We start from the raw sequence: 27,076 nt of genomic DNA, 5'->3' as shown, positions 1-27,076 counted from the left end.
ACTTAAAATCTAACTATTGGTCCCATCTAATTAATAAATATAATTTATTAATTGATAAATGTCCTATTTATTTTCTTGGTCTTTACATAGTAGGCTTGTAAGACTGAAAAAGTTATAAATAGCCTGCACTCATTGTAATGAAGTATCATTGAATGGAAATAAAAGAAAACGTGACGTTTGTTTCCTTTATTGATTCTTTAGAGAATTTATGAACTTATCAAGAATTCTTCCTTGTGGCTTTCAAATTTTATATCTTCAATTCGTGATTCAATTACAATCATTGGGTCGGGATTTGTTACTTTCTACCTTCGGTTTGCGTTTCATTTATAAATGTTGGGTCGGAGTTTTGTATAAAAAAATCTAAATTTTAGCTTTTTTAAGGCAAATATTCTAATATTGTTTGTTAGGTCTCAAAGTGTGTCGATTGAGGTTCGCATCAGAGGGACCCATTTTAATCCGTAAAAAGATTAAGCTGTTAAAGTTGATTTTTAAGAAGTAAATGAGTGATTTCAAACCGCGTGTTTACTCAAAGATTTATTATACATGTATTAAAATATTTTTTTAATTATATTACATCTAAATATTTTTTTAAAATTAAGGAAATACACAAAAAAAATACCCAAAACAAATCACGAGTGTGTTTGACATTGCGATTTCGTAAACAAACTGTATGATTTTAAACCAAATCAAATAAAATGAATAGTTTGAAATTGTGTTTTTAAAAATGCAGAAAATCTACCTTTTAAAATCGCAAGCAAATGATGCTTTTTTGAAAACATACAATTTTAAAGGTTAAACTACTATTTTATAGATAAAACTGAAATTTTACCAAACGCTTAATTACATTTTTAAAAATCACTTTTTTAAAACGTACATTTAAAATTGCTATTTTTAACTCACATTTTTTGAAATCACAAACCCACACAGACCCTAACAAACTTACCATTGTCAGGCTAAATGGATAATATTTTTTAGAAAAATGTCTGTTTTCATTCTCTAATATATTTTTTTGTCCATTTTCGTACAATAAATTGATAAATCTATCGTTGAATTTACCTACACATTCAATGATAATTTTTATTTTTATTTTTTTTGAAAAAAGACGGACGGGAATATGTAGAAGAATAACACAAAATGTTATGATTGCATTCATGTATTTAGTGGATGACCATTTAGTTCCATCTTTTGAAATTCTACACATTCATATCATCTTTTAGAATTCCATAACATTCATGTAATACATTGATGTAGCCTTTAAATTCGTGTATTACCTTTTCATATTCCTTAACCTCCCATTATGATTCCATGTCTATAAAAGGGAGCGTTGAGGTGTATGTAGAGATACACAATAATAGAGAAGAATCATACATAGTTCCTGAATAACTAGTTTCACATATTGCAATCTCTTTATATTTCCTTGTTATTTTCTTTGATTTTACAACACGTTATCAATACGAAACTCTAGCCAGTTGTTGTGTGCTTTTGATCTTCAACATCAAAAGCTATCCGTGGGATATTCTTAATTCATTGTAAGTCTCTTTAAGATTTAGTAATCTTATTATTTAGTTTGTTAATTAACATTCTAACATATACTTACAAATTTTTAGTGTTTTAAAAATCAATTATAACATATGAATCTTGTGATCTATGCGAGATTAATATGAACTAAAATGTTATCATTATAATGCTATGAATATTGATGTTATGAATCTTGGAAATACTATTAAGAATGAAAATCAAGCATCCCAATAGGATCGCGCTAAAGCAATGAATGAAAAATCAAGCATCTCAACAGGATCGCGCTAAAGCAATAATTCTTCTTCGCCATCATCTGCATGATAAATTAAAAAAAAAAAAAAAATGAGTACCTTATAGTAAAAGATCCCTTGACCTTGTGGAATAATTTAAGGGAGAGATACGAGTACTAGAAGACAATTATCCTCCCAAAAAACTCATTATGGTTGGATGCACCTGAAGTTGCACTCTTTAAAATTAGCTCACAGTTAAAACTGTGTGGTGAAAAAGTCACTTATGATGTTATATATCATATTTCATGCTTCGAATGTGCTCCTGCAGCAATATCGAGAGTGTAATTTCACAAGATATTTTGAACTAATATCTTGTCTTCTAGTGGCTGAGCAAAACAACAAGCTATTAATGAAAAATCACCAATCTCGTCCAACAAGTTCTACACCATTTTCTGAAGCAAATGGAACTTCATTTCATGGTAACAAAGGAAATCATGATCGTGGACGTGGACGTGGTAATATATATATATATATATATATATATATATATATATATATATATATATATATATGTCAATGGGAACGTACTCATAATTCTTACAAAAGAAATGTTCATTTCCATCAGAAGTGGAACCACATTGAGGCGTAAGAATATAAAAACAAAGGTTTACAGAATAAACCTACAAAGAACTATGAAGATCGATAAATGTTACATATGTAGTATGAAAGGACATTTGTCGCATACCTGCCATACGCCTAAACATCTAATAGACCTATATCAAGCATCCATAAAAGAGAAAGAAAAAGGGATTAAAATGAATTTTGCTAATCACAATAATCCTGTAGTAATATATATACGTTTTCATTATGTTATGTTTACATTGTCAATTTTAATTGTATTTTGTTATTTTATTTTGATTAACAAAATTTAATATTTATTTTATTTATATATGGAGGTATGGATCATACTGATGGAATGATTAATTTCAAGATGATTGGTGAAGATTTGTGTCTAGTAGACAGTTGTACAACGCACACAATTCTTAGAGATAAAAAATATTTTCAATACTTAATATTAAACAAAGCTAGTGTCAACACAATATCAGGTTCATCAAACCAAATTGAAGGCTCTGGAAGAGCGAATATCATATTGCCAAAAGGAACAAAATTTTGTATTAACGATGCTTTGTATTCTTCTAAATCTAGAAGAAATTAAATCATTTTTAAGGATATTTGTCTAAATGGTTATCATGTTGAAACCACTAATGAAGGCAGTGGCAAATATCTTTATATTATTACTTCAATAATTTTGGGTCAGAAGCTCATATTGGAAAAACTGCTTGCTTTCTCTTCCGGGTTATATTATACAACAATAAGAACAATTGAATCACATATTGTGATGCACCAAAAGTGCTCTAATCCAAAGATGTTTATGCTTTGGCATGATCGTCTCGGACATCTGAGGACAATTATGATGCGTTGAATAATTGAGAACTCTCATGGGCATCTCTTAAAGAACCAAAAGATTATTTTACCAAGTGATTATCCTTGTACTGCATGTTCTCAAGGTAAACTTGTAATAAAGTCATCCCCTTCTAAGGTAATTGTTGAATCTCCATCATTTTTACAAAGAATTCAAGGGGATATATGTGGGCCATTTAGATATTTTATGATTTTAATAGATGCATCAACTAGATGGTCACATGTTTGCCTGCTTTCTACTCGTAATGTTGCATTTGATAGACTTCTTGCCCAAATAATTAGATTACAGGCACAATTTCCTGATTATCATCCAATTCAATCTATTCAGATGGATAATGCGGGTGAATTTACATCTCAAGCATTTTATGACTATTGCATGTCAATCGGTATTAATGTTAAGCATCTTGTTGCTTATACCTATACTCAAAATGGTTTAGCTGAATCATTTATTAAACGACTTCAATTAATTGCTCGACCTTTACTTACGAAATCAAAACTACATGTTTCTGCTTTGGGACATGCAATATTACATGCTACATCATTAATTCGGATCAGACCAACATCTTACCAAAAATATTCCCCTTTACAACTTGCATTTGGTCAACCACAAAATATTTTTCATTTTCGCATTTTTGTTTGTGCTGTATATGTTCAAATTGCTCCACCTCAGCGCACTAAGATGGGACCTCAACGTAGACTTGGGATTTATATTGGTTTTGATTCTCCATCTATTATTAGCTACCTTGAGCCTTTAACTGGTGATATTTTTAAAGCACGTTTTGAATATTGTCATTTTGATAAAAATATATTCCCATCACTAGGGAAAGAAAAGTCGTTGCCAGAAGCACGACAAGAAATCACTTGGAAAAATTCAACGTTATCTCATTTTGATCCTCGTACAAATCAATGTGAACTAGAAGTTCAGTGGATCATTCATTTGCAGAATATTGCAAATCAGTTGCTGGATGCATTTATTGAGAACAAGAAAATAATTAAGTCTCACATTCCAGCTGCTAATACTCCAGCGAAGATAGAAGTCCCTGTAGGACAATTAATTAATACAGCAGCAAATGAGTCTAAGGTACGCCTGAAGCATGGAAGACCTATTGGTGCAAAGGATAAGATTCCCCGGAAGAGAAAAGCACAAGGAAATGAAATCGGCGCTCCTGAAGAGGCTTTACCCACAAAACAGGCAACGAAAATTGATCCATCCAAACTTTCTGTACAAAATTCTCCTGGAAATGAATCCCCTGAAGCGGAACCTCTTGAAGAGGAATCTCCTGAAGAGTTACCCCCTGAAGAGGAACAAGTACCTAAAAATAACAATATCTCAATAAATTATATAAGTATATGAGAAATATTGGATGAAAACAAAATTGTTATCGACAACATATTTTCATTTAAAATTTCATTTGACATTACCAGAAGTAATGATGATATTGAACCACAATCCGTCGAAGAGTGTTGACGTAGAAATGATTGGCCAATGTGGAAGGAAGCAATTCAGGCAGAATTGAACTCACTAGCAAAACGTGAAGTATTTGGACATGTAGTCCAAACACTTGAAGGTGTATCGCCTGTTGGATACAAGCGGGTATTTGTATGAAAACATAATAAGAAAAATGAAATTGTGAGATATAAAGCAAAACTTGTTGCACAAGGTTTCCTGCAGAAACCTGGTATTGATTATGAAGAAACATATTCCTCTGTAGTGGATGCAATTACATTCAGATTTTTGATTAGCTTGGTAGTTACAAAAAGTTTGGATATGGGTTTAATGGATGTGGTTACAACATATTTATATGGATTACTTGATAATGATATATACATGAAAATCTCTGAAGGATACAAAATGCCTAAAGCATATAATTCCAAATCCATAAGTATTTATTCTATCAAGCTACAAAGATCTTTATACGGGTTAAAGCAATCCGGACGCATGTGATACAATTGTCTTAGTGAATATCTATTGAAAGAAGGATTTGAGAATAATCCAATTTGTTTATGCGTTTTCATTAAGAAATCAGAATATGGATTTGCTATCATTGCAGTTTATGTAGATGATTTAAATCTAGTTGGGACTCCAGAAGAGCTCACAAAAACTGTCATTTATTTAAAAAATGAGTTTGAGATGAAAGATGTTAGAAAAACAAAATTTTGTCTTGGCTTACAGATTGAATATTTTCAAAATGGAATTCTTGTTCACCAATCAACATACACAAATAAAAGTCTTGAAGTACTTTTACATGGAGAAATCTCATCATTTGAGCACTCCAATGGTTATTCGATCACTTGATGTGAAAAAAGATCATTTTCGCCCTCGAGAAGATGACGAAGAAATTCTTGGTCCTGAATTACTATATTTTAGTGCAATTGGTGCACTAATGTATCTTGCAAATTGCACACGACCTGATATAGTATTTTCAATTAATTTACTAGTAAGATACAGTTCTACACCAACTCGAAGGCATTGGAATGGGGTTAAACATGTTCTACGTTATCTTCGTGGAACAACTGACATGAGATTATTTTATTCAAGAGGTTCAAATTCATAGTTAGTTGGATATGCAAATGCAGGTTTTCTTTTTGATCTGCATAAAGGTAGATCTCAAACATGATATCTATTTACATGTGGAAGTACTGCTATTTCATGGAGATCTGTCAAGCAAACACTTGTTGCTACTTTTTCAAATCACTCAGAAATTATTGCAATTCATGAAGCAAGTCGGGAATGCATATGGCTAAGATCAATAATTCAGCACATTCGAGAAAAGTGTGGTTTATCCACAATCAAAGATAGCCCGACAATATTATATGAAGATAATGCTACTTGTATCACACAGATCAGAGAATGGTACATTAAAGGTGATAGAACTAAACACATTTCACCGAAATTCTTTTATACACACGAGCTCCAGAAGAGTGGTGATATTGATGTGAAGCAGATACGATCAAGTGATAATTTGACAGATTTATTTACCAAAACATTACCAACTGCAACATTTAAGAAGTTGGTGAATAACATTGGAATGCGCCGACTCAAGGATCTTTCATCATAAACAATTGAAGCTCTTCATCTTAATGAGGGGGAGTGAAATGATTATGCTGATTGTACTCTTTTTCCTTCGCTAAGGTTTTTCCTACTTGGTTTTCCTTTGCAAAGTTTTAATGAGGCAGTCCTAAAGCATCCGACGGCACACAAGAATAATGTACTCTTTTTCCTTCGCCACAGGTTTTTTTTCACTTGGTTTTCCTTGACAAGGTTTTAACGAGACATATTCTTAGTATATAGTCATCTAAGGGAGAGTGTTATGAATGCATTCATGCATTTGGTGGATAACCATTCAATTCCATATCTTGGAATTCTACACATTCATGTCATCTTTTAGAATTTCATAACATTCATGTACATTGATGTAGTCTTTCAATTCATGTATTACCTTTTCATATTCCTTAATCTCTCATTATGATTCCATATCTATAAAAGGGAGTGTTGAGGTGTATGTAGAGATACACAATAATAGAGAAGAATCATACATAGTTACTGAAGAACTGGTTTCGCATATTGCAATCTTTTTATATTGTCTTATTATTTTCTTTTATTTTACAACACAAAACACATTTTTAATTTTTAATTTTCTTTTTAGGTGGGACCAGGACGGTGGATTTTGTAGAGAGAGAGAGAGAGAGAGAGAGAGAGGTGGAGAGATATTTCCATCCAAAAACTCTCTGACCAGGGTTTATCCCTCATGCATTTGTGTCCTTAGACAGAGAGAATGGGGGGCGCCACCAGGTTCCTGATGCTTCTCAACACCACTAACCCCTTCCCTCTCCTCCACCACCGCTGCCCTTCCCTCCTCCGCCTCTCTCGCCACCGCAAACTCTTCTCCTCTTCCGTGTGTTCTCCACGCCTCTACCGCCTCACCGCCTCTCCCTCCCCCACTCCGTCTCCCTCTCCCTCTCCCTCTCCCTCTCCGTCAACCAAAGCCTCCCACCAACAACTCCACACCCGCTCCTCCTCCGCCCTCAGAGACGACCACTTTCTTCACTCTTCCAATCTGCCTTCCCACCCGTGGCCCGAGTGGTCCACTCTCCTTCACAACCTCTCCCACGCCGGCTACTTCAATGATACTAGTGATTATCGGCCCGGGTCGCTTGGGATTGGCGGTGGGGACGAGTTCGTGGCGGCCGTGGATCTTCCGGATGAGTTTGTGCGCGCGGCCGGCGCATGCTTAGCGTTCGCCAGAGATAGAGCCAACGATTTGGGGTTTGTGTTCTAAGTTCCAATCCGATTCATGGATGGTGGATTTTCTTTTCTGTTTCTTTTTGAGCTTCCCCTCTATACCAATTTCTCCACTTTTGGCTATGCTTGCAGGTTGCTTTCGAGGAGGGATATTGAGGTGGTGGTTGAGCATGGGGCGGCGTTTCTTTTCAAAAATGGTGATGTTTCGGTGAGGAGGATGAGATCATTTCTGGGCAACATTGAATCCAATGTAAGAGCACTCTCAATGGCTTATTCATTTCTATATGCAAAACGACTAACCAAAATTTAATTTATCTATTTTAGCTAATGGGTTTTAAAAGGTACCATACATCCAAGTATTTATTCTTTCCCCATATTATCTAGATATGTTTTCTTTATTACCTCTTTATTCTTTATTTTTTATTATTTCTTTAATAATTATCATATTTTTTTACTGTCTTTTTTTTTAAACGGTCATTTTTTCTAACAGTCATATTTTTCAACGGTTGTTTTGTTAAAACTGTCATTTTTTTAACGTAATGATTTTTCAACGGTTATTTTTTCTCCAATGGTCATATTTTTTAATGGTCATTTTGTTGTGTCATTTTTCTAACGCAATAATTTTTCAACAGTCATTTTTCTCAAAGGGTCATTTTTCTAACGATCATATTTTTCACTAGTTGTATTCGTCAATGATAAGTATATAATATCCTTATAACAATATCAAGCATATTTATGAGAATATCTTTTTGTTAAGAATTATAGTAGAATATGAGGGCAAGTAGTGATTGGGTGTTTTCTATGGGCACTCTTCTAAGTACTTCTACACTGTTTTGAGTATGAAAGTGTAAGGATTCTTCAGCATATAATTTTCAAATAGGAGGTGACAGTCGCTCCTCACTCATGGTGGAAACAGGAACAACACTAGGAAAAGAGTTGAAAACCTTTAGTTGATATATTACAATAAACTTCCAAGGTTTCAAGCATTTAGCTTTTCCTATATTTGACTTTGTTATGTGATGCAAGATGGAATATAACAATTATTCTGGTTAGTGTATTGACATTCCTTGCGGTAAATAAAAGTGGTTTTGGCTCATTAGTTTTGAGCTAGGCTGGCGCTGGTCTCCGGCTGGTGGTGGAGCGGGGTTGCACGCGGAGATACCAAGTGGTGTTGATACTGAGAGGCGTTTCTCCGTGGAAGCAAAAAAATTCTTCTTTTCGGTGAGAGTTGATAAGGCAGACTTTCGTTTGGAGGAAAGGAGGAAGGATTTTGTAGGGTATATTTGTGTGGGAGTCCAATGCTCCGTTTGGCTAGTTGATACAGCTGAAGAGGTGCTGAAGCCTTCGGGTAAAGAAAATTTCGTCAAGTCTTACCGTGAGGATGAGAAGGTGCTGATGGTTCGTGGGGGTGATAATAAGGCCGACTGTTATCTAGAGGTGGCTATTTATGCAGAGGCTGGTTGAAAAGGTATCATCTGGCTTCCCGAGGGTCATTGAGGGTGGGGATGGAGACGATTTGTGGGAGAGTTGTGTTAGTTATTATTGTTGTTTGAAGCCAAATATGGGTTGCCGGATTCTGTTGAGATTTCACCAGAGGGGAAGCAAATGGGAGTAGGTGCAAAGGCTTCTTCGTCTGGGCGCTCCTTCGCGGAAGTGGTGTGTGCAACAGCTAGTTATGCCATGGTCTCTGGTGAGTTAAAGACGCTGCCTTTGGGTCACCTTGATTTGTTTCTAGTGGTGGATTGTTTTGAGTGGGCGAATGGAGGTGTGAATCTGAGTTTGGCAGTGGATTGCTCTGAGTTGGAGAAGAATCTGAAAAGGGCGCAGGCGGACTAGTGGGGATTGTTGGGTCAGTGAAGAAGATGAACAAGAAGGCCACTCTTGTTAATCGCTCGCAGAAGAAGATTCTAGGGTATGCGTGGAGAAAGATGTGCGATTGAATAAAGGCCGAAGTGGGTCAAGTGGTTGGTTTTGGGTTGGACCAATTACCCTCTGCGGTTTTGAGAGGTGTTCGTTTGGGCCGGTTCTTGTCTAAGCCCAAACCAGTTTGTAAGACGATGGGCTAAGGTTTTGTTGAGGGTGACTCGGGTACGCATGTTGGTCTGGGTTCGAGACTCATTGCGGGTCCTAGGCTCTCTTCAGATCCTGGGTCTACACCGCCGCCTGAAGTTGCTGTTTCTTCACCGTCGACGGTCATGGCGCTGTCTTCATTTGCAACCAGGGATCTGGAAGTCCGCCTGAGTGGGTCTTCTCAGGTGAGGTCTACTTTCGCCAGTAGGTGTGATTCTGCTCTTGTGGTCGCAGAAGATACCTTCTTGGTTTCAGTGGAGGGCGATGTAGCTCAATCTTCTTAGGTGATCGAGAACCCTGCTGCCACAAGGTTTGTCTTTCCTTCCTTTTCGACATCCTCTCCTAATCCTTTGTTTGCCGTTGTTGGGTTCTATGCTCCGACAAATAGGGTGTTGTCTTCAGCGTTGCTGGAAGGTTCCCTCAGGTCTAAGGGGCCATCTTCGGCACTGGTTAGCAATGGTGTTGGGTTTGTTGAGCTCTAGATTAGCCCACTCCCACCAGATAGAACTCGTTTTTATTTAATGACTCATACTCAGGAGCGGCAGAGTTGGGAGAAATGATACGTCTCTCTATTCCAGCGTTGTCGGTATCTAAGCCTTTCCAGAGTTACTATAGGAAGGCTAGAGAAGGCAGAGCAGTGCATTTTGATGAGAGTTTAGTTGCAGAGTTTGTGGCGGCAATGAGGATAGATATTGAAAGTGAGATTAAGTCTCTGCAGTGCTCGAAGGGGGTGGATCCTCTGCCTATCAAGGAAGCCTCGGTGGCTGCGGCGCAGCCATTGTTGGATTCTGATGGAGGGGTTTCCTTCGAAGGGGGTTCCTCAATCCGAGTCTGTCTGTGCAATCCCTTCTCTCGCCTAAAGTGTCGGTTGCGTTGTCATCTTCTCATGTTGCTAAGGAAGTTGGGGTGGAAGGGATTCCATCCCTTTTGGGTGGTTGCAACACTCAAAACGATGAAAAGGGTGAGGATTCAAGGATTAATGGCCTGATACAATCTCATAAATGGCTGGTAGGCGTCGGCCTGGATGGTGAGATCATAGTGTGGGATCATGGTGACGAGATTTGGAATGGAGAGGATAGAGAATCCCCTTTCTCTTTGGGTGTTTTACATCTCGACATGCCCTTGGATTGGGAGATGGATGGTGTTTATGGCGAGGATCCGTCCTTGGCAATTCTGGATGCCATTGAAGAAGAGTTTCATCAGGAAAAAATGATCGAGCTTAAAAGACCAAAGGCAGGAGGGAGCTGTTGATATTGAAAAGCTCTATTAACTACGGCGATGCAAGTGCACCCTCTAGGCGTTGGAAAGGCAAGGCTCACATGATGTAGTGTTGTGTGCCTTTTGTGGGTCTTGGGGTTTCAGGGTCTAGTGGGTCTGTGGATATTTTTTTGGGCTGGTTTGGTGGTTTCTGTGTAATTAGGGGCTCCTTTCGCTTTGTTTTAATAAAAGTTTATTACTTATCAAGAAGAAAAAAATTATTGGTCATGTGGCAACACAATACAAGCAAAATGATATTGACGATATTAAACAAGTAGAAAATAAATGGCTCTATTCTTCTTTTTTTAGATAGGTAAATGGCTCTATTCTTCTCATGAACCCAAAACATGAATAAGTAAATAAATATAACTCACATCCAATAATTTAGCTCATTTATCTGATATTTAAGTGTAAAAGCATGTCTCTTAAGGAGTTCAAGATAATGCCTATATGTAGCTGGCCGAGAATGTTGACTTTGAATGACACTGCAAAAAAAAATTTGTCAAGATAGTTGAACTTGAACAACAAGGCCACAATTTGTCAAAATCATTGCCTATAGTGTCTAATGAGTAATTCACAAAGCTATTCTGGATGAAATCATTGCCTATAGTGTCTACTGAGTAATTCACAAAGCTACTCTGGCAGCAACTGTTTAATGTCTTTCACTAACCAAACTCAAATTTGTCTATGAAAATCAAGAAAAAGATACCTATATTGGCAAACTAGAAAATGACTTTCAACAAAATTGGACCATGTTCTACAAACTAACTATTTAGTCCACATAATCGACTTTCAACAAAATACATCAAACACATGTAAAAATATTTAGTCAATCTCAAATGGTAATGACAGTATGTTTTTCAATGATTTCCATTTGACGTGAATAAATATATATATATATATATATATATTTTTTCATTGGAGACATGTTGCTTGTATCCATACTCATATTTTCCCTGTCCTCTCTCGATTGCTCCATCTCAAGCCTTTTTTTGTTAAGAAGATTAGCCTCTTGCTCCCTTTCCTCTCTCGATTGCTCCATCTCAAGCCATTTTTGACTAAGAAGATTAGCCTCTTGTTCCCTTTACTCTCTCGATTGCTCAAACACAAGCCTTTCTTTTATAAGACAAATAATCTCGCCGTTCTTCCATTCTCTGATCATGAGATTGTTACAATGTCACGATTATTGATTGCTCTGCATATGAATATCTATCATCCAAATCTCAACTCAAGAGAGCCTTTACCAATAACGTTGAGTCATCTACAGATTCCTTTTCCGAAGCATGGAAAAATAGATTGCTTTAATCCTATTTCTCTCCTCACTAGTATGATACAAACTATATGCTGTGTTACACGAGTTTACTTATAATATGTGGTTATTAACTTCTCAATTTTTCAAAAAACCAGCAGAAGAAAAGGAGCTTGCTAGTTAGGTAAGGTTGCTTCCATTTCAGGTATTTTCAAACAAAGCCTTAAGACATGCTACTGTATATGTTCATGGAAAGCTTTCAATCATTAAAGACGAAGAAGAAGATTTCGCAACCCGACAAATGTATCATATATATACTTGTTTCTACATATTAGATTTTGCAACCGTACATGTTTTCCACAATCTACCAAAAATTGATCATCAATCAACAAAGGGTATACCAAGGAGAGCTACTAAATTAATGAGTATCACTAAAATTTCTGAATTTAAGCAAAAATACACTATATTTCAGTTCTGTAGCAAGAGAAAGAGAAAAAAAATCTAGGAGAGAGAGGGAGACTAACTTGAAAGAGAATATATGAAGCACATAAAAAATAAATCCGTAGACTTCATTAACAAAATCTGTAGCATGAACAATGACTCAAAAATTTCGTGCAAATCAAAAGGCCCATGAAACACGAATCAAATTCCCCCCCCCCCCCCCCCCCCCCCCCGGGCAAAAAAAAAAAAAGGTTAATGCAAACCCTAAATTTGGTGGATGTAAGAGCCCATAAAAACTATGCATGAAAATGAAAAATAGATATGTGAGATATTACATTTTGGTGGTGAAGAAGAAAAACCCCAAACAAATTTGACCCTAATCGATGAGGATTTCGTGCAGAAATAAGGAAGAAGAGCTTAAACTGTTGAAACCCTTGTTCTTATTAGCCAATCGCCCATCATCAAATCTTCCATGACCAAATCAACCTTCGCCCATCATCAAATCTCCCACAATTAAACAACATGATTCTTGAATCAAAACAGAGAAGAGAGGGACCAGAGAGAGAAAAGAAAATGAGAGTAAGAAAACAATTACAAGAGAGAAAAAATGAGAGAGAGAGTGAGAAGGTTTACCTTGGAGTAGATGAGAGAAAGAAGTGGGAGAGGTTGAAAGAAAAGATGAGGGAAAGAAAAGGTGGAGGGAAAAGAGAGAAAAAAAAGGGGAAGTATCAGTGAGAGAGAGATTCGCTCGAGACAGAGTAAAATAATGATCCATCCGTGAACAAGGTAACGCACATGTAGTGTTACACTGTTCACGGATGTAAGAGAAATCTATTTTGCATTTTAAGTACATAATCGGATGAAGGTTTTTAAGATTTTGCTTAGCCATTCTAGCCTAAAGGTGAAAATGGCTAAGCCATTGGGAATGCTCTAAGTGTTAGGATTTACCATATTTATGTGTCATCATTGTTGTTGTTATTATTATTATTATTATCTTTTTAAATTTGATTTATCCAATGTTCTTTGATAGGCTGCAATAGATGTTGATGCAAATTGTGTTGTGACATTGTTCCAAAATTGTTACAAATTTGAAGCTTAGTGAGTTAACTAAAAGTAATGGAAACCCGTGTAAGCTGCACTTGGGGTCTATTTAGGCATTAAAAATCCTTTCATGGGAACCATACATTGTACTCCGACTTCAAAAGCTCGCAAAATAGTCTACTCATGCGTAAAAACCTCTTAATAGATAAACACAATTTAATAAAGATGCCATCTTTTTGTGGGTTTTCTTTCACTAATGTACTTTTTTACTTTCACATGAAGGGTCTTTTAGTGCTCACATGGGTTTCAAATGCAGCTGATTAATGAGACCCACTTAGGATTCATATTGCAATGAATTTTAGTGGGGATTCTATTGATCACCTTCTGATTCATTTTGAAGTAGCAAGAGAGTTATAAAACTCTATCCTTAATTTGTTTGGTGTTGCTTGGGTTATGCCTAAAAATTGAGAGATTTGTTGGTGATTTGGGGATGTCAGGTAGGGTGTGGTCAGAGACATAATTAAGGGGGCTTTGGCCCCCCACCAGCCCCCACCTCTAAAAAAAGGTTTTTTAATCTTTGAAGTTAAAAAAAATAGTTTATGCCTTTCTTCTTTTCTTATTTTGGCCCTTGATTTTTTTTTTTTTGATGCAGTCCAGCCCCCCTTAAATTGAATTTCTAGTTGTCTTTGGGCGTGTTAATATTATGGAAGTATGGAGGTTGGCTCACATGGAGTGGGGCTTTGGAAGAATATTAGGAAGGGGTGGAGTTTGCTTTGTAGCCATACCAAACTCATTTTGGGAAATGGTTCTAGGATCCGTTTCTGGGACGATGTGTGGTGTGGCGAGGTGCCCCTTAAGGTAGCTTTCCCAGTTTTGTATGACATAGCGCGTGACAAGGATGCACTTGTTGCAGACCATTTGGTTGTGGGGATCGGATCCTATCAGTGGGATGTTAGATTCTTTCGAGCGGCCCATGACTGGGAGGTGGATATTTTGGCCTCTTTTTTCTCTTTGTTGTACTCAACTAGAGTGGATGGTGATGGGGAAGACCGTTTCTGGTGGTCTCCTTCTCATAAGGGGAAATTTGATGTTAGATCTTTCTATAAGGTTCTTGCTTGCAAAGAGGATATTCATTTTCCCTGGAAAAGTATATGGCGGACCATGGTTCCTTTGAAAGTGGCTTTCTTCGCTTGGACAGCAGCGCAAGGAAAGATCCTCACCTTGGACAATCTTAGAAAGAAGCGTGTCATCGTGATTGATAGATGTTGTATGTGCAAAATGAATGGGGAGTTTGTGGACCATCTTCTCCATTGCGAGGTTGCACGCTCTCTATGGAACGCCATCTTTAGTCGCTTCAGTCTGTCTTGGGTTATGCCTCTTCGGGTGGTAGATTGATTCGCTTGCTGGTGGACTGGTGGTCGCTCTCGGAGTGCAGTCGTGTGGAAGATGGTTCCTTGTTGCCTTTTGTGGTGCCTGTGGAGGGAACGCAATGATAGACAGTTCGAGGTCAAAGAAAGAACTATTGAGGAACTCATTTCATTTTTCTTTCATTCTTTGTACTCTTGGTCGGCTGCGTTCCTCGCACCTTTAGTGTTTAGTTTTAACGATTTCCTTGTTTTGTTTTCTTCTTCCTCTTAGATGCCTTTCTTGTGTGCTTCCTGTGTACTTGATTGCGCTTTGCGCTTTTTAATGATATTTCTCTTATAAAAAAAAGTATGGAGGTTGGCTACGTTGTGTTTAATGTGATGTATTTGGAGAGAGTAGAATGCTCGGAGCTTTGAAAATGTGGAGACGTCAATGATAGTGCTGCGAAGGATTATGTTCAACACGTTATAGACCTAGATATCTACACATCGTAGCTTACACGTTACATACTTGTATAATTCTTGTGTATTAGGATTGTGCCCCTTCGTGCTTTTTTAATGAGATTGAATTACTTATTAAAAAAAAAAAATTAGTTTTGAAACAACTTAATCTATATGGTTTGTTAGATAATTACTTTAGATTTTTATATTTGGGGGATGATACATTTGATAGTAAACCAATTATATGAAAGCGCCACGACTGGAGATTGATGGAATAAGAAATTCTTAATCTTGATATCAGATGTAAGTGCGAAGGGTTAAGGCCACATGCCTCCTTAACACATGTCACTTTCTACTAGAGATTTTTTCAACTGATCTTTAAATTTTGTCTTCAAGCAATTCTTAGAGGATCTTGTAAGATGGAGAAGAAGGGAATGATAAACGATTTTGCATGCCTCAATTAAATACACATGCAAATTGCTGAATGGAGATTAAGGAGGTTTGTGATGAATTGCATTTTAGGTTTCATAAGTTAGGTTCCTTGTGAAGTCACCAAGGGAAGTTAATATTTTCTTTAAATGTCTATTTTAAATTAGAATGAGAAAAGTTGGGATATAAAATTTTGAGTCCAATATATATATTGGAGGTGTCTTTGCAAGAGAGGGGTGTTAGTTCGGGTTGTCAAGCTATTGTTGATAGAGGTCTTCTCTTATGATTCTCTGTGGGATCTAGGCTCCCCACCTTGAATATCTCACACTTGTTGTTCACGGATGATACTTTGGGTTTTTGTAGGGCCATCTCTAATCATCTTTGCTATCTTTGTGCTCTCTTATTATGTTTTGAAGTGGCCTTTGGTTTAAAGGTTAATCTGACCAAATCTGTTTTGGTTCCTGTTGGTAATGTGGATAACATGGACGAGTTGGCTGGCATCTTGGGTTGTGGGGTTTCCTCTCTGCCCTTGAAGTATCTTGGTATTCCGCTAGGGGCTTCTTACAAGGCAAAGTCTATTTGGTATGTCATTGTGGAAAAGTTGGAGCGTCGGTTAGCTAGTTGAAAAATGATGTATTTGTCTAAAGGTGGCAGGGTCACCCTTATTAAGAGCACTCTTTCCCACCTACCTACATACTTATTATCTCTCTTCCCCATTCCTGCTAGTGTGGCTAATCGTATTGAGAAGCTCCAACAAGATTTTTTATGGAGAGGGATAGGTGAAGAATTTAAATATCACCTAGTTAAGTAGGCCAAGATTTGCTCTCCGATCTCTAAAGGAGGGGTAGGTATCAAAAACTTGATGTTGTTCAACCGCGCTTTGCTAGGTAAATGGTTGTGGCGCCATGGGATTGAGAGAGATGCTTGGTGGAGAGTTGTGGTGGACTCCAAATATGGTAGTTTATGGGGTGAGCGGTGCTCCCTAAAGCCCACAAGAGCCTTTGGGGTGGGGTTATGAAAGAATGTTAGAAAAGGCTGTGAGATTTTCTCAGGTTGTACCAGATAAGTGGGAGATGGGACTAGAATTAGCTTTTGGTATGATATGTGGTGTGGGGATATGACTCTCAAAGTAGCTTTTCCAGCTCTATTTTGTATTGCAAGCAAAGAATGCCTTTATTACGAACAATTTGTACTATTTGGGCGGTTCCAACTAATGAAATGTAAGCTTTGCTAGAGAGGTGTATGATTGGGAGGTGGATGTTTTCGCTTCTTTTTTCCAGGTGTTTCATTCAGTTAAAGTTAGAAAAGGTAGTGAAGATAAGCTTTGGTGGATCTCTTCTCAAAAAGGTTTGTTCAAGGTCAAGTATTTCTTCTTCTCCTTGGCTTGTTCTAAAGGTACTCTCGCTTTCCCTAGAAGAGTGTGTGACAGACTCAAGCCCTTTCAAGGGCGGCCTTTTTTGCGTAGTCAGCAGTTCTTGGAAAGATCCTTACGTTGGACAAACTTAGGAAGCGTTACGTTATCGTGATAGACAGATGTTGCATGTGTAAGAAGACTGGGGAGTCCCTGGACCATCTTCTTCTTCTTCATTGCGATATCGCTTCTGCTTTGTGGATTGCTCTTTTCAATCGATTTGGGATGTCTTGAGTCATGCCTGGACGGATTATCGACTTGCTTGTTGGTGGCCTTCTAGAAGGCCGCGGAGTGCTACGGTGTGGAAAATGGCGCCTATTTGCATCTTTTGGTGTTTATGGAGGGAAAGAAATAATCGGACCTTTAAGGATTTGGAGAAGGCCTTGGAGGAGGCCTTGGAGGAGATTTTATCCTCCTTTTACCACACTTTGTTTCTTTAGACTATGGTATATGTGTCCCCTTTATATTGGCAAGCATCATTTAGTGCTTGTTGAAAAGTCTCAGCCTGTTGGAGGTGAATTAGAAGCTGGATAACAACCTCTTTCAGCCCCACACATTATTCATAAGCATACTTTTCAATTTGTATTTGCTTGTTTTGGATTCAATCATAAATTTATATCCTTGTACTCCATGAACTCTGTCATCACCATGGGTTTTATTGGCCACAAGAATGTTAGTAATTGTTTATTTCTTTCATGAGAAGATAGTGCTAGTTCGTCAAACACTAAGCGGGCCCTACCAGTTCCACTAAAATGTTGAACAGTAAACTGAATGAGAAACTGATTGCTGCATACATTGAAGAGAAAAGTGAATATAATCCCAAGCTAAGTGGTACCTTATTTAAATGTTTTATGTAATAACTTAGTAATTATAGTTTTAGTGATTACTATAAATGGGAGCATAAGGGATAATTGGAAATCTGTTATCTTCTACATGTTAAGTTCTTAGTTTTGCTGTCTCTTTTTTTTTTTATTTTTTTTTATTTTTTTTTATTTTTTAAATTGTTTAATTCTCAACTGCAGAAGTATGCCTCCCATTCTATGTATTCTTCTATGTTGTTGCCTCTAAATTTAGTTTCAATAAATAGTATACCAGCCTATTTTCAAATAGTATCAATTATTTCAGATGAGAAAATGCAGCAAGCATGCACATGACACATATTCGAAGAGTAATCCAAAGTGACCAATGAATGTGGTGCAGATTATGTTTGATATGAAGTGTGTTCGACAAAAAAGTTGTAGGGGATAAATATATATATATAAAAAAAAAAGGTGTGAGATGTAGGACAAAGGCTGTGATACCAAAGCTGATGTCGAACTTTCCAGACAACAACTCGTTCTAGAGCCAAGAAGAGCTTGGGTTCGGGATTCATGGTGGTAAAGGTAGGTAAAAGTTGGGAAATCTAGGGTTTCTAACGGTTGAGGATAGGGTAGGGTTTGGAGGTCAAACTAGGAGGAAAACTCAAGTTTAAACTGCTGTTCTGGGTGTTATGAACAATATTTGAGACAAGTAAATTTGAATTCTTAAGTTCCAAAACTTGCTATGAACACCCTGACTCTCTCCTCTTCCCATGAGTCTTCTTCTCTCTCCACCCTAGCGGTGGTACGTGGAGGCGCATCATGCTAGGGTTTTGATTTGTTTTGCTTTTCCGGAGCTCGTTGTCCAGTGGGTCATCGGATCACTTATAGGAGGGTTTTTTTTTATTTTTTTTTTTATTTTTTTATTCTGAGGTTAGTTTTTAGAATGGTTCATCTTTTCCAAGGGGTTGCTGCGTGGGCATGTCTCCATGGTGTTTCTTCTTGAGGTTCTTCTGATAAGGTTGAGATGGTGTCGAAGCTAAAGCCTTCTCCTATTCGGTAAAGGCAGAGGCGCCTGAGCTTCTCTTGGAGGAAAGGAGGAAAGGAGGAAAGGGGTTCTGTAGGTTTATTTTCCTAGGTACTCAATGCAACACCCGGTCCCATATTGAGAAGAGATGAATAACTCACATAAAGTGAGTGATTTATAAGAGATAGATGAGTGCTAAGTCCCACATTGCCTAGTTACTAGGTGAAACTGGGCTTTATAAGTGATTTTAAGGAAAGCTTTAAATTGACTAGTCCTTTTGGAGTGATAGCGCAGATGTGGCTAGCGCTTTTTCTTAGGTCGTTATAAATAATATCAGAGCCATCTAGTAATGCTAGGTCATGTGGTACTGGAGCACTGCATGACGTGGTCCTAACGAGGACGTGGGGAGTTTAATGGGGGAAGTTTGTAACACCCCAGTCCCATATTGGGAAGAAATGAATAACTTACATAGAGTGAGTGATTTATAAGAGATAGATGAGTGCTAAGTCCCACATTGCCTAGTTATTAGGTGAAACTGAGTTTTATAAGTGATTTTAGGGAAAGTTTCAAATTGACTAGTCATTTTGGGGTGATAGCGCAGATGTGGCTAACGTTTTTCCTTGGGTCGTTACACAATGTTCTGCATGGTTGATGGCTATAGTTGAGGAGGAGCTGAAGGCACCAGTGAAGGACTTCGTCACATCCTTTCGCGAAGACGTGAAAGCCTTGATGGTTCGTGGGGGCAGTAATAAGGCTGGTCATTAACTTGAGGTAGCTGCCTATGCTGAGGGTGGCCGTAAAGGGGTTTGTTTGGCTCCCTGAAGGCCGCAAAGGATGGGGCTGGTCTCAAGTTGTGGGTGTGCTACGACAAATGCTTACGTTCTTGAAGCTAAGGATCGGTCGTTGGTTATTGAGGCGTCGTCACTGGAAGGGAAATAGAATGGGGTGTTTTGGCTGGTCAATCTTTTGCTTAGTGCTTCGCTCGAGGTACATAAACGATGTGAAGACTGTGAGGTTGAAAACGATGTTTGCAACTCATCTTGACCTGCTTCCGTCAATGTTGGCGATTGGCAGTGAGGAGGTGAGAATGGCGTTGAACTGCTTCGAGTACAAGCTAGGGGTCTCTAGTTCGTCGGTGGCTTTACACAGCGTAGTAGTGAAGAAGAAGAAGAAAGAGACGAAGGGCAGTATCGTCATTCGCTGGCTGAAGAAGATTCTAGGTCTTTGTCTTATGAGTTGGACCAGGTCAAAGGCTATTTGGGTTATTTTATCACTGGTTTCTAAGCCATTGTAGAGCTTGAAGTTTGGTGTCTAAGTCGCTGGATGCGGCATAGTCAATGTCGAATTTGGGTGGTGTGGTAGCTTTTGTGAAGGCCGTTGTTAAGCATACTTCTCCAACGAGGGATTTCCTTCGAAGGGGGTTTCTCAACCCAAGTACGCAAGTTAATTCCATTCCCTTGCCTACAATGTCGGTTGTGTCAACATCATCTCTAGTTATTACAGAAGAGGGGCCGGGGGGGGGGGGGGGGGGGGGGGGCATGGACTCCCTCCTATTTAAGTAGTTGTGTCACCCCAAGTGCGGATAAGGGTGTGGACTTCAGGGTGAACGGATCCAGTCTTAGCAGCGGCCGGTAGGTTTTGGCCCGTTTGGAGAGGTTGTGTGGGATCAGAGCAATGAGCTTTGGGATGGGGAAGATGGAGTATCCCCTCATCCTCTAGGTGTTCTTCCGCTCGACATGCCCCTGGATTGGGCGTGGGATGGTGAATAGGACAAGGATCCGTCCTGGGCTATTCTGGATGCCATGGGAGATCATAGGGAAGAAAAGGTGGCAGTGTCCTAAGTCTAAAGGCAGGAGGGAGCTGTTAAATCTGAAAAGCTCCATCAAATATGGCAATGCTAGCGTGTTCTCTTGGCGATGGAAAGGCAAAGCTTATTTGATGTAGAGTCGAGTGCTTCATGTGGCATTCGGGTTTGAGTGTTTTAGGTTCTTGTGGGTTTGTTTGGGTTCTCTTTGTAGGTTGGTTTGGTTGTTTCTGTGTACTTAGGGGTATCTTACGCTTTTTTAATAAAATTTTGTTACTTATAAAAAAAAAGTAAATTTTGAATTCTTGGGTAGTGTAGAAGCTAATTTGATGAAAGGGTGGTTTGGGGCTTTAAGATTTGAATTTTTAGGAATAGATGAGAACACAATTCAGGTATGGGTTTGCTGTAATCAGATTGAAATTGCTTGAAAATTATAAGGTAATAAGATAGAAGAAGATCGAATTTGGCATCACACCTATTTCTCCAAGTATCAGACATACGGTTCCTCGGCATCGCACCTCGGATAGGGCTGTATCACACAATCCTAAGAGTATTGTTTGCTGAAAATTCTCAGATTTATTTTCTATTGAACTGAAAGCAGCATTAAATCAATATTTATATAAAATGAAGCTTAAAGAATTTTTATAACTACGATTAAGAAAAATCATTAACATAATATAACCCAGAAATAAAACCTAATAAGTTATGAAACCCTCAATAAGAATCAGGGCCCATATGTACAGTCCATATATAGAAATTCTAAAAATTATAGAAATACCAGTGACTCCTAAGCTAAAAAATATATGGATGTTATGTGTGCCTATGCTTGAGTGACTTTATGATGCCGAGTCTAGATGACTTGAAAAATATAAGGATGTTATGTGTTGTACATATATTGTGATTATTCTTGTCTCTTATTTAAAAACATAATAATTGGAATTTTCCACTTATTTAGTTATGTTCTCATTTTAGGTTTTTGACGCAAATACTTAAATTTAAAAGTATTTGACAGTCACAATCACTAAAAGTAATTTTCTCCATGCTCTCCAATTGTTTGCCAATTTATAGGTATTGGACACCGATAAAGCACTCACTGTTGATTTGATGAAATTTATATTGAGTTATGCCAGCAATCCATCGGTTTCTTCAGAGAGAAATAATTTTGACAACGAAGAACTTGTTGAATCATCTGTCCGGAGTCTATTGAGCGAATTTTCCAAGCTGAGCTATAGCATTTCAGAGTCCAACACTTTTGGGACAGTGCAAAATCCGTCCCCTGATAGAGTTGGACAAACACCGACTCGTGTAGGGCAAAAAGTTGAAATGAAAAGAGGGGATTGGATTTGCCCAAGGTAGCATCATTTTTATGGCCTAAAGTTTCTTGAATTAGGGAAGGTTGTTTTTCACTTCTTTTGACTGGTACTCTTGTGAATTGATGTATCTGATCTTATCATCTTTATCGAGCAGGTGTAGTTTCATGAATTTTGCGAGAAACATGAAATGCCTTGAATGTGAGGAGACACGACCAAAGAGACAGTTGACTGGAGGGGAGTGGGAATGTCCTCAGTGAGTATTGCCTCTTTACTTTGTTTCTCCTCAGCCTTGTTGGTTGGCCCATCTGTTCTGAATGACAAATGGTAAACTTCAATTTTGACAAATTCATTTTCAGATGTGATTTCTTTAATTATGGGAGGAATATGGTCTGCTTAAGGTGTGACTGCAAGCGGCCTGGAGAATTCTCGCCTGTTACCACCAACAACACATCAGTGGGGTATGGAACTGAGAAAAGTACCAATATGGTTGACATTGATAGCAGGTTGGCTGCCAATGAAGAGAAGGCGCAACGGTGGTTCAGTAAGGTTTCTCAGCTGGATAGTACTTCTGACATGAGCAGTACCATAGCCAATGAAGATTTTCCTGAAATAATGCCATTGAGAAAAGGAGTTAACAGATTTGTTGTGAGCACAAGGAAGACGCCTTTGGAAAGGAGGTTGGCCAATGCTCAATACCGAAGAAACTTGGGCAGCGATGGCACTCCTGAGGGTATTGATTCTGAAAGTGCGGGTCCAAGCACAACAATCAATCAAAGTTTAGATGAGATTCTTGGCCGTACATCTGTCATTTCTGAATCTAATAATAAGAGTGTAACTGCTGGACAGAATCCTCCATCAGATAGTCCCCATTATATCTCTGGTACAGCTTCCCTACAGCTTGGACCCCCGAGAGGAAGAAATTCCATTTACGTTCCATTTGTCCCTTTGTCTGCAGATATGTTTGCCAAGAAGCCTGAAAAGTCAAAAACAGAGTGGAGTGAGAAGGTAGTGTCAGACGACCAGAAATCTGTTGCTTCAAACACTATTGAGTGGGCGAGCAATGCTTCTGGGAGCAAGGAGCCTTATAAATTGGGAAGCAGTTTACGGTTCACCGAGAACCCAATGAGTCAGACTGAGAGCAAGGATAAGGAGAAAGAACAAGCTGAAAAATCTGAGAGATGGTTCAAGAAGGTAGCAGAGCTGCATAATGTTACAGATCTTGCTGGTGCAATTTCGGATGAGGACTTCCCTGAGATCATGCCAATGCGTAAAGGAGAGAACAGATTTGTGGTCAGCAAGAAGAGGGATCGTTCTTTGACTTCTCCTGCTTACAAGCGACGTATGGCCATGGACCAAGCTAACAGTACCAATTATGTCCCCTTTGTACCCTTTCCACCTGACTACTTTGCTAAAAAGGACAAACTACAGCCAGATGGGGCAGATTCGACTAATAAAGCTGCTGAGGAAACTTCAGTTTCTGCCGTGGGAGAGAAGATACCGGAGAAGTCATATGATGCTAGACACAGGGCGGTTCACGTGGACAACTTTCAGCAGACAGGAAATCAAAACATCAGTATGGAGAGCTGGAACGCAACACCTGAAGAGAACTTGAGTGAAAACAAGACAGGTGCTGTTCATGGGGAACAATCCACTGTAAATTCACCCCCGAGTTCTGTTAGTTCCCAGTCTAATAAGGACAGTGTGAGCAGTTGGTATTCGAGGAAGGAGAATAGGAGTGAGACACAAAAGTCGATGACAAGTTTGCCGGAACCATCTGAAAATGGGAACATTAGAGAGAGGTGGACGGGAGAGAGCTTGGAGGGGTCAGCAGTGAAGGAACCAGATCCTCTGGACATGTCAGAGGAGGCCAAGGCTGAGAGGTGGTTCCGGCGTGTTGCCCAGATTAAGGACATCTCAGAGCTGAGTGAGATACCTGATGAAGATTTCCCATCAATAATGCCAATGCGAAAGGGTGTGAACAGGTTTGTTGTGAGTAAGAGGAAAACGCCATTGGAGAGGAGGTTGACGACTCCTCAGTACAAAAGAAATCTACCAATTGTGAGCTCTGATCCAGTGAAGGACGGTAGCTAAAAGAAGATGGATTTTTTTTTTTTTTTTTTTTTTTTTTTTTTTTTTTTTTTTTGTATGGGGGAGATGATTAATTATGTGGCGAAATGAAAAACCGTGGAAACATTGTGTGACAATGTATATGAGAATGTTGTCGATCATTTGAGATGTAACAGTTGTATACGCACTAAAAAAAAAGTAATTAATTGGCTTGAAAGATAGCCTCCAGGTGCCATGAAGATAATTGGGTTTAAGGCGTCAAAACTCTCTTGAAACAAACAAATATTTTGAGATGAACATATGTACAATATGATATCAGACCAAAAAAGAAAAAGAAAAACCATATATAATCAATCAATTAATTACAAATGTTATTCGAGTCAGTAAGTTCCATGCGCGCTCCCAACAAAAAAGACAGACTGCGTCTTACTTGCAGCTTTCCTTTAAGCCACCAGATTTTTTCTTTGTTGGAAAAGTAATACGCCATTGGATTCTACGACGTGGCTCAGCGTTTATCAATCGATCAGGGCTTTCACATACACCCACCCCCAAAACCATGCCTTGCTCTCGCTCTCTCCGCATCATGGTTCCGGCAGTTTTCTCAGGAAAATGGCTTGGAAAATCTGCTGGAAAACTCATGTCAGTCGTTAGTTTCGTTGTTTTCCTCATACTTGATTTTATTGACACTCTTTTATGCATAATGTTTGGGATTCTTGATGACTACTTTGAAGGACAGGCCTCCCCATGCTATTGTGGAAAGAGGATCAGGAGAGAACTGATTCATGATGGAGAAGGTGAAATGTCAGAGACTTTGTATACGAGGAAAAACGTTTTCAGGGAAATGGGGTTTCCTGGATTCGCAACAAAACGGAAAGATTCCATTAATAGAAGCGGTGGTGGAGTGGTGGTCAATAGGTGGTCTGACTGTGGGTGTGAATCTTGTGTTTCTTGGATGAACAATGGTGATGAGAAACTTCATGTTATAGTGAGGGAGCCTTCAAAAGGTAATTTGAGAATTGCCCATTTCTCAATTTCTTAATTTCACTATATTTGTTGTTGAAGTCAAATTTTGTTGCTGCTGGTTTCTGAGGAAATGGAAGAGGCCAGAACAAAAGTATATATAAATTTTATGTTTGCTTTTTTCTGGTCTGTATGAAGAATGACTAAGCTGTCAATAGAGAGTTTTTTTTTGGATGAATCTGTCAATAGAGAGTTTATACTAACGTGTTTATAGTTTTATGTTTAACAGCAATCATTGAAGATTGTAGGGCAAAGGCTGGTGAGAACGTGATATTCTTGCATGGGTTCCTTTCTTCCTCCTCATTTTGGACAGAAACAGTGTTTCCAAATCTTTCTGAAACCATTTACCACAATTATAGGTTGTTTGCTGTTGACCTCTTGGGATTTGGAAGAAGCCCAAAGCCAAGGGACTGTTCATACACTTTGAATAATCATGTGGAAATGATCGAAAAATCTGTGATCAGTCCATTTCAGTTGGATTCTTTTCATTTAGTTGCACACTCCATGGGTTGTATAATTGCTCTAGCCTTGGCTGCCAAGTACTCAAACTCTGTGAAATCAATCATCCTCGTAGCACCTGTAAGTGAATAAAATTAAGTTATATGTATGTTTAAATTTTTTATTTGCAGTAATCACAGAAGATACATAGTTTCTTCTGTGACATGCATCCATGATCCAACATCGATCATAACTAATTTTCGTTTACACTAGTTTTTCTCACACAGCCAATATATATATATATATATATATATATATATATATATATGTTCTGAAACCTTTCTCATATTTGGATCTTCTTGTTTTCTTTTTTGGGTTAGCCTTACTTTGGCTCTTCTAAAGATGGAGGAAGTTTAATTGTGCTCAATAAAGTTGCTGGGAGGAGATTGTGGCCGCCATTTTTGTTTGGTTCATCAGTTATGTCATGGTATGAGCACTTGGGTCGATGTGTATGTTATCTGTTTTGCCGAAACCACAGGACATGGGAGAAAATGCTAAAGCTAGTTACTTGGAAAAGGTAAAAAAAAACAGGTCGAGCACAATTTATCCTGGCTGAAAAAGGCCGGGAGAAAGTATGAAGTGATTAAACACCATTAATTTTTTTCCTTGTGCAGGGATCTCCACTTCATGATTAGGGATTTGAGTAGACACACCCATCATTCAGCTTGGCATACCATGCATAATGTGATATGTGGTGCAGCGAAAGTAGTGGAGGGGTGTCTCACCGTTTTGGTGGAGGCCGGCGTGAAAATGTGTGTTGTTCATGGTGATAGGGACCAGGTTGTCCCTGTGGAGTGCTCCGACAACATCAAGATGAAAGCTCCAGAGGCAGAGCTTAATATCATTAAAAATGCTGGCCATGGCAATGTCATCCATGGTAGAGAGAAGGAATTCGCTGCATCTCTGGAGCATACATGGGCGGGCGTCTCTTGCTGATATTGCTACAAAAATGGTAGTACATGAAAGTTTGTTGTTGGTAAGAAGATGAAATTAATTTGTACGAAGAAAGAAATTCGATCAGGTTTCTTTACATAAGTGAGAAATGAGAATATTACTCTGCAACTGATCTTTTGATGGTATGGTAAAAATATCAACGACAAGTGAGTAAATTTATAAATTTATCAGTGGCTTCTTTTTGTGGGTCTCAAGGGATCTCTGATATTTTTATTTTTTTTTGTTTGCCAAAATATGATATTTCTTGCTACCCTCCTTCATCGCTAAATCAGCTCAACACCATTAATTGCACTCATTGCCACAAAACCGTATGTTTGCCCGTAAGATCCTGGTCCTTGCCCCTTAGCTAACTTTATATAAATGTGGTCTTTGTTTTGATTGGATCATTTGGATGTCTTGCTAAGGCAAGTATTTTCAGTC

At 38.3% G+C, this 27,076-nt stretch overlaps 2 protein-coding genes across 4 annotated transcripts; both read left to right on the top strand.

The window, feature by feature from the left end:
- The first annotated feature begins 6,928 nt into the window (after window positions 1-6,928).
- LOC133872544 (zinc finger protein VAR3, chloroplastic) lies at window positions 6,929-24,352 on the top strand. The gene is made up of 5 exons (XM_062310095.1): window positions 6,929-7,497; window positions 7,606-7,723; window positions 21,873-22,156; window positions 22,272-22,370; window positions 22,474-24,352. Exons 1-5 carry the CDS (start codon window positions 7,007-7,009, stop codon window positions 24,206-24,208), a joined length of 2,727 nt encoding a protein of 908 aa, XP_062166079.1. The 5' UTR covers window positions 6,929-7,006; the 3' UTR covers window positions 24,209-24,352.
- Window positions 24,353-24,500: 148 nt separating this feature from the next.
- On the top strand, window positions 24,501-26,813 carry LOC133872545 (probable lysophospholipase BODYGUARD 4). 3 transcript variants are annotated; one of them, XM_062310098.1, is made up of 5 exons: window positions 24,659-24,823; window positions 24,921-25,188; window positions 25,419-25,783; window positions 26,023-26,219; window positions 26,317-26,813. In XM_062310098.1, the coding sequence occupies exons 1-5, from the start codon at window positions 24,794-24,796 to the stop codon at window positions 26,636-26,638; spliced, it is 1,182 nt and encodes a 393-aa protein (XP_062166082.1). In that variant the 5' UTR covers window positions 24,659-24,793; the 3' UTR covers window positions 26,639-26,813. The 3 variants fall into 3 exon arrangements, with proteins under 3 accessions (XP_062166080.1, XP_062166081.1, XP_062166082.1); XM_062310096.1 differs by having other exon boundaries at window positions 24,501-25,188; XM_062310097.1 differs by having other exon boundaries at window positions 24,506-25,188; window positions 25,434-25,783.
- The last annotated feature ends 263 nt before the right edge of the window (window positions 26,814-27,076 follow it).

Source organism: Alnus glutinosa, chromosome 7, assembly GCF_958979055.1.
Source record: "Alnus glutinosa chromosome 7, dhAlnGlut1.1, whole genome shotgun sequence".
Lineage (NCBI taxonomy): Eukaryota > Viridiplantae > Streptophyta > Magnoliopsida > Fagales > Betulaceae > Alnus > Alnus glutinosa.
This window is presented reverse-complemented; position numbering and strand designations above follow the sequence as displayed.